The sequence below is a fragment of the Epinephelus fuscoguttatus genome, linkage group LG3 (assembly GCF_011397635.1).
Source record: "Epinephelus fuscoguttatus linkage group LG3, E.fuscoguttatus.final_Chr_v1".
Classification (NCBI taxonomy): domain Eukaryota; kingdom Metazoa; phylum Chordata; class Actinopteri; order Perciformes; family Serranidae; genus Epinephelus; species Epinephelus fuscoguttatus.
The window spans coordinates 10,365,219-10,380,633 of NC_064754.1; the positions used below are offsets into that span (position 1 = coordinate 10,365,219).

At 40.4% G+C, this 15,415-nt stretch overlaps 1 protein-coding gene across 2 annotated transcripts in view; it reads left to right on the forward strand.

Moving 5' to 3' along the window:
* myh11a (myosin, heavy chain 11a, smooth muscle) overlaps nt 1-15,415 on the forward strand; it is a 43,787-nt gene that overhangs the window by 15,857 nt on the left and 12,515 nt on the right. Inside the window, exons 5-17 of one of the 2 annotated variants that reach the window (XM_049572995.1) lie at nt 5,367-5,466; nt 5,594-5,620; nt 9,471-9,563; nt 9,679-9,742; nt 11,405-11,503; nt 11,612-11,755; nt 11,860-11,955; nt 12,115-12,233; nt 13,705-13,857; nt 13,979-14,152; nt 14,270-14,443; nt 14,577-14,691; nt 14,833-15,026. In XM_049572995.1, coding sequence (XP_049428952.1) covers nt 5,367-5,466; nt 5,594-5,620; nt 9,471-9,563; nt 9,679-9,742; nt 11,405-11,503; nt 11,612-11,755; nt 11,860-11,955; nt 12,115-12,233; nt 13,705-13,857; nt 13,979-14,152; nt 14,270-14,443; nt 14,577-14,691; nt 14,833-15,026 — 1,552 coding nt within the window. The remainder of the gene's footprint in view (nt 1-5,366; nt 5,467-5,593; nt 5,621-9,470; nt 9,564-9,678; nt 9,743-11,404; nt 11,504-11,611; nt 11,756-11,859; nt 11,956-12,114; nt 12,234-13,704; nt 13,858-13,978; nt 14,153-14,269; nt 14,444-14,576; nt 14,692-14,832; nt 15,027-15,415) is intronic. The other variant, XM_049572994.1, reaches the window with a different exon arrangement.

Genomic DNA, 15,415 nt, shown 5'->3' on the forward strand with positions numbered 1-15,415 from the left:
ATTAAAAGTGTTTTCCTTTCCCACTTAAGTGGCGCAGTAGGTTCAATAGAGATTCAGTAGATTCAATTCCAGCCCACGGGCCCTTGCTGCATGCCATCCTGTCGCCCCACCCCCACCCCCCCGTCAGATTAATAATATGTCCTTAAGGCAAAAGCCAGAAAAAAATAATCTTTAAATATAATATGTATGTCTGGGTCATCATTCACAAATCACATTTCGTGTATTTATTTTCTTTCCAGGAACTATTTAAAGGTCGCTCTTTACTTTCCACTCTTACATAGTGTAAATCTCACCGACATGTGCTCTATGTTTATCTCTGTCGCCTTCCACTAAAATGTACTGCATGCTGACGTCATCAGATGGATGACTTTGGAGCGGGAGGTCCTTTATGCACTCAATCAAAAAGTAAAGACAGTACGCCCTAAATGGGCCTACAGTGTAGTGTTATTTTTAGTCTACTATAGTCATTTAACGTGACTGATTAGTATCAAGCAGCTGCTACAGGTTAAAGGGGAAGTTCACCCCAAAAGTACCTGTGTTCAGTGCTGACTGTTTCGATGTAAGTTGCCGAGTAGTTGAGATATTGGCGGTAGAGATGTCTTTCTTCTCTCCAATATAATGAAACTAGATGGCGCTCAGCCTGTGGTGCTCAAAGCTCAGAAATATACATTTATGTTTCATGTAGGAACTATTTTCTTTCTACCGAACTACACCCACCAACCATATCAACGTGCAAAAAGAAGGGTGCATCTACTGCGAGCTCACCTAGCACCACTGAGCTAGCTAACATTACAGCTCCTCCTTCGTGAGCATACACACTACCTTCTGCACGGTGATCCGGCTGGCGGGTGTAGTTCAGTGGAAAGAAAATAGTTCCTACATGAAACTGCTCACAGTAAGGTCTGTGGATCATCTTAAGCAACCAGGTCATGATTTCTGTAAAGAGACATTGCTGACATCTCTATAGCCGATATCTCCAAAACTCAGCAACCCACACCCAAACAATCTACATTGATAAATAGCACCGCAAGTGAGAGTAGAAATATATATATATTTAATTTAGGGGTGAACTGTCCCTTTAACATACAGTAGCACCTCTGCTGCTCAGCACCCAGTGGTCCCAGTAAAGAAAATGAAAGGAAAGACTCTCCCCCCTCAAGGATGCTGTAAATTCGTTGATCTCATCAGACCATTTCCTCAACTATCAGGCTGTCTTTATCGGAGGGAAGCTCTGGAAAGTTGGGCAGTATTTACCCCTGTCTGTGTGCGGCAGGGTAATTGCTCAATGTTCTGGTGAGCATGAAGATTAACTGTTTGATCCTAACAGGCGAAAACTTACACAGAGTTTTATTAAAACACATTTAAAGTGATAAACTGGAGGAGATATGATAAAGTAGTGCTGATTACAAACTCTGCCTCCTGTGTGGAAACAGTCCCTTTAAGATTTCACTTTGAGCTACAGCTGGTCTCAGCCTCAGCAGGTCTCTGGAGCCATATATGGGAGAAATGTTTCTGGTCTGATACATGGAATGTCATGTATGACATTCTCCTCCTACGTGTGTGTTTACACATGGGTTTAATTGCACGGCATGGTCTTTGACAGTATTGTTTTAACAGCAATCCATCATATACGCCTCTCATCTTTATAGGATGAAGTCTAGTGGTGAAGTTTATAGGTATTTGTTAAAATGCTGTCATGGAAGATGTGTGTAATTGTAATTTACGGGATTCCCTGTTTGCTTTTAGTGATGACATGCTGCTGTATAGACGGAGACAATTCAACAGTTTTTCAGATTACATTAGCTTTTACAGAGGTTTCTACAGTGTGCATCCTGGAAATTCTAGTAGTGATTATATTCCTCAAATTCCTCCACACAGTAGCAATCTGTCATGGGAAATAGCTGGGAGCCTGCTAAATCCATTCTGGAGATGTTGACATTTCATCTGAGCAGGGTCACCAGTTTCCTTGGTCTGATACTCATTGTGTGTGTGTGAACGACTGGACTGATAGAATGGACATAGTGGCCATAAAGTAGCAGGATGTTCCTATAGAGTGCAGATTTACAGCCTTTTCTGACCCTGCTGAGGACATGAATGCATCATATGTATTAATAGAGGAATCCCCTTAAAGGGTAAGTTTGGTATTTTTTTTTAGCTTGGACCCTATTTTCCCATGTTGTGGTGTCTAATGGGAACAACAGTTTTTGAAACTGGTGCAGTACTGAGTGAGATTTTTCCATCAGCCAGCGATGAAACTGCCAGCAATGTAACCTCTGACCATTAATTTGTGTCCACCAAAAGTGTTTTTGCCACTGACAGGCTCAGATTGTTATGAGTGTCAGACAACATTATGGACAGGATCCCTACAGTGATAGACCTTTCAATGAGACAGTAAGATCATTTTTGTGCAGCAAGAAACAGCCCAAAAATTGCCATTGCCACACCTACCAGACTCCATTGTAATAAACAGTAATTTCAGTGTGTATAGAGCCAGTATGTTTTCACATCTAACTGGGTGAATTAAGGCTTTATTTCAACCAAACAAGAGTTAGTGATTGTTGGAACAGTGGAAAGATGAATCAAGATATTTTTCTGAGTTTTATTTTGTTTCTTTGGACATTAAATGAAGTGTGTTTTAAGGTGGTAAAATTTCTGTTTTTTTAAATGGAGTCTGGTGGGTTTGGAGATGGTGATTTTGGAGCTGTTCCTGGTTAAACAAAAAGGATCTTACTCTTTAATAAAAATGTTTATTTTTGTAGAGATGCTTTCTGTAATGTTGTCGGACACTAAAAATAATAATATAAGCCTGTTGGTGGCAAAAACAAGCACTTTTAGTGGGCGGAAACTGATGGTGCAAGCATGCCTCAAGTGGTTACATTGCAGCTGCTGCTGGCTTCAGCAGTCAGTTTCAAAAATTGTTGTTCCCAGTCGTCACTTAGACACAAAATCATTCAGAGAAAGGGTCCAGGTTGAAAACTACCCAACTTACCCTTTAAATGAGCTCTCTAGACTGCTGGGATTTCCTTTACAGAGTTTGTGTTGTCCTTAACTGTTGTTCTCAACCTTGTCTAAACCTTAAAGATAAAGTATTGCCTCCTCAGATCTCATTACATGTTTTATTCATAATGTCTTTAGCAGAGAAGCTGTAAGTATAGAAATATATTCAGTATTTTTCCAAGCGAAAAGGCTACAGTTTCAGAAAATCATGAATGAAATATGATCTAATCCACTCAATCCTGTCAAATAATCTTATGTTTGTCACTGAAGCCTGTACTGATGGTAAGCAGGATGTGCAGGAGGAGACAGTTTGATGGAGCATCTGGAGAAAAAAAACTCCCATCAGAATTTACTCTGCGCTAAGAGCTGCTGACAGTAGGAGCCTGGGTGTCGTATGTCCTCACCAAACCTGAACAGGACAGAGTAATTAGATTCCACTCAGGGCTGCCAAGCCGTAACACAGGGAGCATCCCATGCCTTTTATGGACCCACGTCTGAGGATGCGTCTGCTGGCTGGTGGCTCTGGTATCATTCAACATTGTCTCTTTAAGTATGTGGGATCATTTTCTGGAAAGAATGTGCTCTTGCTTCTGTTTGAAAAGGTTTGACTTATAAAATGTATTTTTAAAGGCTGTGCACTCTTTACTTTTAGGTTTATGACTAGTTTGAGGCATATATCATGTGACTCCTAATAATTTTGTAGGTGTCATAAGTGGTTTCTTCCAGCTATGTATATACACACTTTTTTTGTGGCCATGAAGCATCCGGCTGTTCTGTGCTGCTCACATGCAGCCATTTATTTCAAGGAATAAATCAACATCTTATGAGATACACTTATTTGCATTCTTGCAGAGATTTAGGCTGCATCCACACTGATACAGTTTGTTTTAAAAAGCAGAGTTATTGCCACATATACAGCTAGTGTCAACACTACTTTGGTGTTTCGGAAAAATGGAGACTTTTTGAAAATGCAGCTGGCCCTGTCTTAGTATAAAAAACTCCAGGGCTGCATTTTAGTCTGGACAGGAAGAAGCTTTTTAAATGAAGATGCAGACATGTTTGCATCACAATTGGGTCTTATCAGTCACAACATGTGGTCTACATACCTTTTGTTCTTTCATCCTTCTTGTGCGGGTACTGCTTTCCTACTGCCATGGCTTTCTGGTGATGGATAATGCTCCAGGGACAGCCCTAATATGTCACCAAATTTGCTTTGTAATGACTCCCAATCTGTTTCCCACCACCTTTAACAACTTATGCTGCATTTACACTACACTTAAAGCAACAGTGTGCCCAGCGACATTATTGCCAAGGTGCCAGCACTGGTTAACGTAGTTGCGTCACCACGGGGTTGTGTGTGTCTGCCACATGCCAGAGAGCACCTCATATGAACGTCATCTAAAGTTTGTATTTGGACATAAAATATCTGGTTGACGCCTCACCGCGTCATTGGAGCGCTGAAAAAAGTTGAGGCCAGCTCGACTTTAGTTTGTAGTGCGTCACACCCATCAGCACCGACAAGTGTCGGGCGTCAGTTTGTAGCTTCATGTCACCAGCTTCCATTGAAAATGAGTAGTAGTCTGTTGCTGTGTCGCTCGTAGCGTGAAAGCAGCATTACGTTCATTGTACTTTCAGTAACAGTTCCACCTCATCATCGGTACAGCCAAATAACTCACTGATCTCACTCACTTTTTCATCTTTGTCATATTTTCTGTACCAATGCAACCCACCACAGAGCAGACAATCTGCAGGCTGTTTACATCAGCACGCACATGCCCAGTGTACATGAATAGTTGGGATGTGTGTTTTCAGATGGGTGGGGATGGATTTTGAAAGGGTGCAGAGTTTTTTTTGTCATTTTAAACTTAGTTTTAAAATGAAAAGCTTTTAGTGTGGATGTGCTTTTAGATTAGAAGAGCAGCCTGTTAGCTGAGCATAAAAACTGGAAATCTGCCTGTCTCTTGTCTAATGGTTAAGGTCCCTCCCCATGTTTTCTATCTCAGAAATGCCACTAAAAATCTTCTTAAAAAAACAGCCAGACTTGCTGTTTGCCCCCTTGTTTCAAACATTTCCTTTAAAGCTTTAAAATAAGTAGAGAGGCTTAATTTAAAATAAGAATAATATCCTTTTTAATAAATTTGGATTATGAACGTGACGGTTGGTGAAACAATCTGGGCAGACTCAACAATAACATTATGCTTTGAGTCAAACTTTGGTGCAGTTATCTCTGCTGCACATGATTTCCGTTCAATTAAACTGGGTTATTGAACTGTGAACAGAGTAGCTGTCAGGGCCGCTTATCTTCTTGTTCTCTCTCAGTATCTCCCCTCTGCATCTTTTAATCCCCTTCTCTCTTTTCCCCTCTCTAGTGGAGAGTCCGGTGCTGGGAAGACAGAGAACACCAAGAAGGTCATCCAGTATCTGGCTGTTGTGGCCTCCTCGCATAAAGGCAAGAAGGACAGCAGTGTTGTAAGTATCTGTGTGAAGAGATCATGCTGTATTAACAGTCAGGATCTGTCAGCCAGTTCCCTCACTCATCAACATATGCAGGAAACTGCCCAGTTTAATCCTGTATATCGCCATTTCCTCCAAATAGCAACAATCAGGATCACAGTTTGCCTACGTGAGTAAAGGGGAATGCCTGGAGTGTGTTTTTGTGTGTGTAGTGTTTGTGTGTGTTAGAAAAGTGCATGAAGAAATTGTCACTGAGTTACCTTCCCAAAAAATTGTAATCATTTTTCTGACACCAAGAGTCAAGATCCCGAATCTTGCTGTTCTTGAGTTAGAGGGTTTTTAATCTAACATCTCTGTGTCTTACCCAACAAGAGTTGATTTAGGCTGCATGACCATCATCGTAGTACTGACTCGCAGTCACCGAATGTTCAGTGAAGGACGTGTAGTGTTTCGTACTCCTGAACTGGTTTATAATGTTGTGTCATCCCTCCTCTTACGAACACCCTTTCACTGCCAGCAGAGATGAGATTAGAGCCTCCCTGGCAGTGACAGGGTCTCACAGATCAACGAGCACAGTGTGAGCATGCCCGTGTCCTGTTCTTATCTACCAAACACCGACTCCCCCCTCTTCCCCCTCCCTCCCCTCCCCTCCTCGTCCTCCCACCTGCCATTCTCCCTGAGGTACAAGGTTGGATGTCTTGTCCTGTAGCATTTATCTAACCTTGTGCTTGACACCATGTGGAGTCCCGAGAGACACCCACATCGTGAGACTGTATCAACACCCTGACTGGTCTACAATGAGCTCAGTTGCCCTCTCTAAGCCCTGATTTAAAAAGGAAAAAAAATCTTGAACAGCACTTCAGTCACGATGAGTAATGGCGTCCCCGGCTCCTGACTAGGTTTGTGGTATTCATGGCTTTGGCGAAGGATAAATCTTTGGGTCAAAGTGATGCTTCCCTTCCCTGCTGAGTCCATGCACCCTCAGTGTCTCCACCCAATAATAATATATTTAAATGATTTTCTATAAAGTCTCAAATCAAGTTGCTTATTGCCTTTTTTTCCCATGTTTTTTAAAGAAATCGCAGCACTTTGCTCCACGTTCAAAGGTTTAAATACTTGTGAAAGGCGTCTGAAAGCAGCACAAGAAAAGTGATGTTGCTCCAGGTTGCAGAGGGTTAAGTATTGTCATCGCTTTTGCAGAAAAGCCCATTATGACTTGTTTAGGACTCAAATTTTAGTGTTTAGAATGCAAAGACTTGAGACTTACTTATGACTTGCAAAATAACAACTTGGTCCCACCTCTGCAGTAAACTGTCCTCAGTAGAACTCAGAGGCCTCCACAGACCTCACCTGAACAGAAACAGCGTTGAGTCTGTCTCTTTTTTCTGCTCTCACTCTCTCTCTATGTTGACTCAGCCTCCTGCTCATTAGCTTTCTGCTTGAGCATTTGATTTCAACAGTGTCTTCAATCCTTCCTATTAGCAGTCGCTTTCTTGCCGTTTTGCTGTGCTCTATTTCTCCTCTTCTTTTCCTTTCTTTCCACCAGTGATTTAAATGAACAAGACCTTCCTCTCTGCTCTGCCAACACTGAACTGCACCTCTTCAGCTGGTCTGTATCTGTCCTGATTTTCCTCAGACATTTAAAAATGATTTTCTTTTGGTGACTCTAATTGTTTCTGTAAAACTACGTTTTTGTTTTTAAATGTACTAACCTGAATAAGAAATAAAATCTGTGAAGCTGGCAAATTTGAAAATATCCATCATGACGGGGAGACACCATAGGTGAAAAAATAGGTTTTTATGTGCAGGTCAATACTGAGATTCCGGGCTATTTTTCTTTATTAGCATGAATTAGATCATGCCTCATTTTAATATTTAAACATAACATTTTTGAAGACTTGTGCTGCAAAAAAAAATATTATCTTGATGTAATTAACCAGCTGAGGAAATTTTGTGTGATATCGATGAGTTAAATTTTACCCCATTAACCTGTAATGTCTTTTTAGTCTAAGTATTTATGGTATTTTACAATACATTTCTTTAAAGGCCATTTTCTCCAAATAAGCTTGTTTTTATACTCTAAACCATAAATCTCCTCTTCAGCATGTCATGACCTGGCTCAAAGCCATGACAAAAACGAGGAGACGTACGGTTTTTAAAGTAAAATGAAATGATTTTATTACAAACAATATAAAATTAGGTAATTGGCAACATAATCAAATACTAACTGAACTAACAAATAACTTAAATACACCAAACTTTCAAGTTTTATTCTGATCTATATTCTAAAGGTTTTTACTGAGAGGTTTCTTTATATATCATTCATAGTCTGATTTATGTAACATTTTATCCCTAAAAACATGGCAAAAATTGATTTTTTTTTTATGGCTGTTGACAGTATTTTCTGATTTATGGAGTGAGAAAAAGGGATATCCATAATTCCCTCTGTAAAAACCTTTGAAACTGCAACCTGTTCTTATCCTCGGGTTGTTAAATTCTGACCCTTTGTCACAGCCATCAGTGTCTCATAGTTTAGGCAACAAAACTAGTTGGTTAGGTTCGGAAAAAAAAAACATTTTGGGTTAAATTAAGTGCTTTGGATACGTAAGAATAACATTACTTGAAGTAAATATGTGCACGATGATCATACATAAATTATGTAACATTACATTAAAAACAACAGAGGCTTTTGGTTTCACAGGGGACATGAACTGCGGTCTCCTGGATTAAAGTCCTTTCAGGTTTGACCCATTCACCTCCCGTCCCTCCTGCCCTATGCAGACTTTCTTGCTCTTGAAACTACATCTGTTACTCTCATCTTATATTGCATTGGATGAGTTTACACTGGAGTTAGTTGAAAGCCTGGTGCATTGCTGAAGGGTGCCTTCGGCTAGGGGCATGACAAAGCATCAGTATTTGACACCCTGGGAATGAGAGCGGGCCTGATTCTTAATATGTCTACAAAATGAAACAAGAATTTTGAACTTGGTTTTATCCAGTGTTCAGATTTCAGTTCTGGAAATGTATGCAAATTAGCACGTATTTAATTAGATAATGCCTCATTTGCATATATAAGCACAAAATGTTAGACAACTTGTGATACAAAGAAAATTGTCTTAATGTAAGTAATCAGCTGAGGAGGTGTCATAGTGATATCTCTTAGATAAAAGTTTTTCTGTAGTCACCTGTAGTGTCTCCCCTTAATCATCATCATAATCTTCATCATCTCATCATTTATTTAAACCACAATGTTAACATAAGTCGAGCCCTTCTCCTCTTCATGGCTTTAGCTCATTTACAGTGTAGCTGAGAGGAGTGTTTTTAGGCAAGAGAGTATTTAAGGTAGAGATCTACAGCACCTGACCTTGACGCTAGGCCGACACAGACCCCTTTGATCAGGTGGATTAGCTTGATGCAGAGTGACGGGGTGTCTGCCTCAGTTACTGACCATCCCCCGGCTCCACCCACCAGTCCACAGGCTCTGCAGTCACGCTGGAAGCAAATCGCATCTCCAGAGGGCTGTTTGTGAATCATTTTAATGTGCCGACACTTTGAATGCAAAGATTTTGGCAGGATTCATCAAAGGTTTTGTAACATTAACATTACTCAGATGCCTTGTCTGACCCCAAATAACCTCCCTCTGTTTCCACATCATCATCAGCAGCAGCAGCAGCAGCTTCTCCTTATTTAATACTCTCTCTCAGAACTGATAAAGAGGTCTGTAGTCATGTGTCTGTGTTACGTAATGAAGAACGTCAAAGAAGAGTGAGGAATTTTAGTGTCAGCCATTTATGGATTTATTTTCAGGACATTTTTTGATCAATAAGGAGTCAGTTTGATTATTTTTAGCCGATTAAGTAATTTAACTTGTTGACAGATCAGTGATAATACTTCCCTAACCCATACCCACCCTGAACCACTTCATCCCCACCAATCACCACCTACTGTACTGCAACCCCACCACCTGCAGCAAGTCAGTGTGTAACAGTGATGTGTCTGTATACTGCTGTTGTCACTAGGGGGAGCTAGAGAAGCAGCTCCTGCAGGCCAATCCCATCCTGGAGGCCTTTGGAAATGCCAAGACCATCAAAAATGACAACTCCTCCCGATTTGTGAGTTTTCAACAGTACATGTAGTTTTGTTTCTGATGTGATTCTTTAGGTCTTGTTTTGTTTATCATATCATTTCATTCTATAACATGTAATTTCCCTTATCTCTCTCTCACAGGGTAAATTCATCCGGATCAACTTTGATGTGACCGGCTACATCGTTGGAGCCAACATTGAGACTTGTATCCTGTCTGTGTGGGTTTTCTGGCTCTGGGAAAACAGCTTTTGTCATAGCAACATGGGCACATTTGTGAAAGAAATACATCACCCACAAAACAACCATCCTTATATCAGTTACTCACCACTTGTTATCTTGAATTAGTAAAGAAACCTGTTTTTCTCACATGCCTTCACAGTGTATGGACAATCTAAAAATGGACAAGATTTTTGATGAACTAAAGTAATCAGGGTCTGCGATTTACAACAGCAAAACTATATCATAACATCTGGTTCTAAACTCTCACACAACTGGTGCAGTACAAATCAAGTCTCATTTATCCAGTCGTATGCTCAGTACGTCCCAAACGCATGCATTTTCGCTGAAATGATATTGTACAAAACATTTTGTCAGTGTGTAGCATGGAAGAACAGGCATGCTACCTCTATGTGCATGAGGCTGATGCTTTTTAAATCCTTATGTACTGAGCATATGTCTGGATAAATGATAAATTATTATACTGCAGGAAATATGTGGGAGTTTCTATTCTAATTCAAGTTTTGATATAGTTTTGCTATGTTGCTTGTTAAATACAGGTTACTTTTAGTTAAATTCATTAAGAATTTCCTCAGTTCTTGGATTTTTTGTTCAACGTGGAGGCATGCAAGAAAGTGTTCTTTACAAATTCAGTGTAACATGGGGTGAGAAATTGATATACCAAAGGTCATTTAGCATTCCTTTAAAAAAGTACACATCAATTCAGTATCACTTCCAATCCAAGATGTGATTTTTTTTCTTCAGCTGTACTTATTGTGTTGTTGCTTGACTTTTACATTACATTACTTTACTAAGGCCCTTATAAAATGTGTTTTTACGTATGTAATTCAAAGCTGTATTATGAACCACACTCAAAACATTGTGCTGCCAATTTCACTGGACACCTGGAAATTATTATTCTTTTCATAGCTTTCTTTTTTATTTTATTTTTTTATTTTATCTAACCCATATTTAACCAGGTAAGTCCCACTGAGATCAACAATTTCTTTTACAAGGGAGACCTTGTCAAGACAGCAGCACACAAAAAGTTACAGCCAGACAACCACATAATAAAAAACATAAAAGATACATAGTTACATGTAGAAATATGAGAACATCTATGCACAATAACAAGACCCAACTGACTCATTCATCCTTATATTTATGAGAGCTTTAAAATCAGGCAGAGAGACCAATTCACATTGTTTCAGTCCGTGCACCAGGAACAAACAAACCAACTCTTGAGATCTCAGACAGTAGCTACAATCAGATCTCTGTTCAGCCAAAATGCAAATGTATGGAGGCTGTTTACCCAGTATGGCTTTATAAATGAACAAATACCAGTGACTGAGCTTACAAAAGGTCAAAGATGGCCAAGCAGCCCTGGAATAAAGCGTTCAGTGATGAGTGAGGGCTTTACAATTTGTAACAAATCTCAGTGCACTATGATGTGCAGTATCTAACATGTGCTAACAATGTGCAGATGCATTCATGTACAACAGATCACCATAATCCAGAAGTCACAGAAAGGGACGCAGGTTAGATGTAAAAAGTCATTAAACACAGGTCTTCATATGGGGGCTGATAATAGGTTTGTTTGATGAATCCTCCTCAGTGTGCAAACATATTCTTTAACATCTGAAACTCTCAGACCTGCTGGAGAAGTCTCGCTGTATCAGACAGGCAAAGACAGAAAGAGCTTTTCACATCTTCTACTACATGATCGCTGGTGCCAAGGACAAACTGCGTGGTGAGTTTAAACATGCTGCTTGTCTTTAACTGTTGTACATCATCACTGTCACAGAAACTTGATCAGTCATTCACAAACTGTTTCACTTTGTGTTTGCTATATTTTCAGAGGAGCTTCTTCTGGAGCCCTTCAGTAATTATCGCTTCCTGAGTTCGGGTCATGTTCAGATCCCCGGTCAGCAGGACGATGAGATGTATGAAGAGACCATGGAGGCCATGCAGATCATGGGCATCACCGAGGAGGAGAGAATTGGTATCAGCCATAAGTCTGATCTGCGTGGCGAGAGAAAGACAGGCAGCTTGGAGGTGTCACTGCCATATCTCTTTGATGCTAACTGTTGTGTCCCTGTGTTTCAGATATCCTGAAGGTGTGCTCCACAGTCATGCAGCTGGGAAACATCGAGTTCAAGAAAGAGAGGAACCAGGAGCAGGCCACTATGCCAGACAACACCGGTTAGACACCACAGCTTCTTAATATTAGAAACTTTTAACCTTGTGATTTTAACCATCTGAATTTCACTTCAACTTATTTTTACCTACAGCAGCATGTGTTCAAATTTTATAAAAAGCATTCTGGTGTTAAGTGCAGCTACATGTTTGTTCTCTCTCTAGCGGCGCAGAAGGTGTGCCACCTGCAGGGCATCAATGTGACAGACTTCACCCGTGCCATCCTCACCCCTCGAATCAAAGTGGGCAGAGAGGTGGTGCAGAAGGCGCAGACCAAAGAGCAGGTACTGCAGGGAGTGCATGATTGTTTCAGAATATTTTAAAAAGGTTTCGATACACATTTTCTGCAGTGTTGACACACTGGTACCAACTGCGCTTTCTTGCTCTCTCTTGATCTTAATGTGCACAACTGCTAACCAAGAAAAGAAAAGTTGTCGGTGTCATGCTACAGCCATGTCAAATTTATCTTTTAATTAATACTTTAAATTTCATGCCCTCAAATTCAATTTCTCCCTGTGTGAATATACATTTTTTTAAATATCTTTTATTGAGCAGATGGATTCCACATATAGTCCACATCTACTACATTTAAGGCTCATTTTTCTGAACATTACAATTGTGCATGATATCCTGAGATTAAAAATACACTGAATGTTGTAATAGGCTGAAACTGATTAAGGTAGTTAAAAAAATAAAGTGCAATTACATCAACATAAAATAATAAAAAAAGAGAACAAGCTGACCATTATCCCCATCATCACACCACTTCTCCACTCCTCACACCTCCCTCCACCCACAGAGTCCCACCTCTTTTTAGTCATCTCACTTGTTGTACACTGTGTGCTATGATTTGAACTGTTGTGCTAGATAAGAGGGGTTTACAGGTTTTATTGAATTGTTGAAGCCTGTCTTTCAAGGCACATCTTATCCTTTCCAAATGGAGCGTATTGATTAAATCCTCTAGCCACATCTTTGAGGTAGGGATAGTTGTGTTCACTTTGCCGATACGAGGCAATAAGAGAGAAAACGCTGCTGTGTCGCGTTTAGCTTTCTGACGGTCTCAGATATTCCAACAATCAGGAGCAGAGGCTCTGGCTTGATCTCAGACATAACGCTGCAGGTATCAATCCAAAAAGATCGGACCTTTGGACCTAAAGCAAAGCTATGTAGAAGTGTTGCCACAGAAGATCAGCATTTATCACATGTAGGCGACACTTCTGCGTATATATTGTGGTTTCTCTTTTGAGTAGTGAAGCCTGTGTATAATTTTAAATTAGATGAGACAGTGTTTTGCATTATTTGAACAAGTACGTATATTCACAAGGCTCTTTTCCCATAAGTCACCAAATTCCCCTTTCCACTTCTGCTTGTAATTTTTGATAAGAGAGTGTTATAAATGTGGGAAATCAACTTACTTTCATTTGGTGACAGTTTCAGACAGTTATCTATTTTTCATTGTGTTTCATTCTCAAAACCTTTTAAGTATTTCCGCATATAATCTCTAACTTGTAGATAGCGAAAGTAGCTGTTGTTCCCCAGTCTGTATTTCCCCTGTAGTTGTATGAATGAAGCAAAGACACCTCCTATGTAAGTCGCTCCACATAAAGATGGCTATATCTAAATTTTTAGGTATTGTATCAAAGTTAGAAATTCCAGTTTAGTGACAGCACTATATTGCACTGATTGAAACCAGAAGAACAATTTTAATGAACACTATCCAACTCTCAGTATTTTCTGTTTATGTGTATTTATTAGGCTGACTTTGCTGTTGAAGCCCTGGCTAAAGCTGTGTTTGAGCGACTGTTCCGCTGGATCCTGAACCGAGTTAACAAGGCCCTGGACAAGACCAAACGGCAGGGAGCCTCCTTCCTGGGAATCCTCGACATCGCTGGCTTTGAGATCTTTGAGGTGCGGACATGTTGATCCCTGATGAGTCAGAAACAGATTCACACCTACGGTCAATGCAAGAGATACACAAACAGTTTCCTGGATGATATGTTTTCTCACTTTGGTACTTTGGTTGTTGCAGGACAACTCCTTTGAGCAGCTGTGTATCAACTACACCAATGAGAAGCTGCAGCAGCTCTTCAACCACACCATGTTCATCCTGGAGCAAGAGGAGTACCAGAGGGAGGGCATCGAGTGGAACTTCATCGACTTCGGTCTCGACCTGCAGCCCTGCATTGAGCTCATCGAGAGGCCAGTGAGTGGACAGTAAAAGCATTTAAATATTCACATCATACATCATACGCCAAGTACGTTTTGATGTGTTGTAATTGAATTTAGGTCAGATTCAGTAATTGCTGTGTATTCTCTGCAGAACAACCCTCCAGGCATCCTGGCTCTGCTGGATGAAGAGTGCTGGTTCCCCAAAGCCACAGATGTCTCCTTCGTAGAGAAACTCTTGAGCACACAAGGGAACCATGTGAAATTCGCCAAACCTAAACAGCTCAAAGACAAGACAGAGTTTTCTATTCTTCATTATGCAGGCAAGGTGAGTATGAGGGGGCGTGTATCACATGATGAAAGCATCATAAGGTGTCTCCTGTAGAGGACACACATTCCTCATACTCTCATGTTGAGTTCAGGTAACATGAAGCTCAGTTAACATTTTGTTTTGTTTGCAGGTGGATTATAACGCCACAGCCTGGTTGACAAAGAACATGGACCCTCTAAATGACAACGTCACAGCGCTGCTCAACAACTCCTCCAGCCAGTTTGTGCAAGACCTCTGGAAAGATGGTGAGATGACTGGCTTTGCTGTGTTTAGCCAAACATGGCTTACTGCTGCATTACAGTATGAACCAAACTCATCAGACCTGCCACACCTGAGTGAACGCATTGTTATTACAAACTAACACAGTGATGCGTTGTCTGTTTCAGCGGACAGAGTGGTGGGTCTGGACACAATAGCTAAGATGACAGACAGCTCCATGCCAAGCGCCTCAAAGACCAAGAAGGGAATGTTCCGCACAGTGGGACAGCTCTACAAGGAGTCTCTGGCCAAACTTATGACCACGCTGCACAACACCCAGCCCAACTTTGTCAGATGTATCATCCCCAACCACGAGAAGAGGGTAAAGAAAAGTGCAATGTCATTAACACGAGTAACTTAAGGCAAAGCATGCAGTCTCTTTTACACAGCGAGGAAACAGTCAGTGTGTTAGGTGGTAAAATAACTTGTCTGACTGTGTTGGCCTCTGTGTTAGACCAATGATCTGTAGACTTTCTGGCTCCCTGTCATAAATGAATGAATGAATGAATGAATGAATGAATGACTTTATTTCGAGTAAAACAAAAAATAAAGGCAAAACAAACAAAACATCAACAGACATGCTTGAAAAGGAGCAGGAAGTGTACACTTATATAATCCTACCTACTTCTCAGTTTTCATATCTTATTTAAAAAGGAAATTGTCAACAACTATACCAAACTTATTTACAACCATTAATACAGATAAATAAAC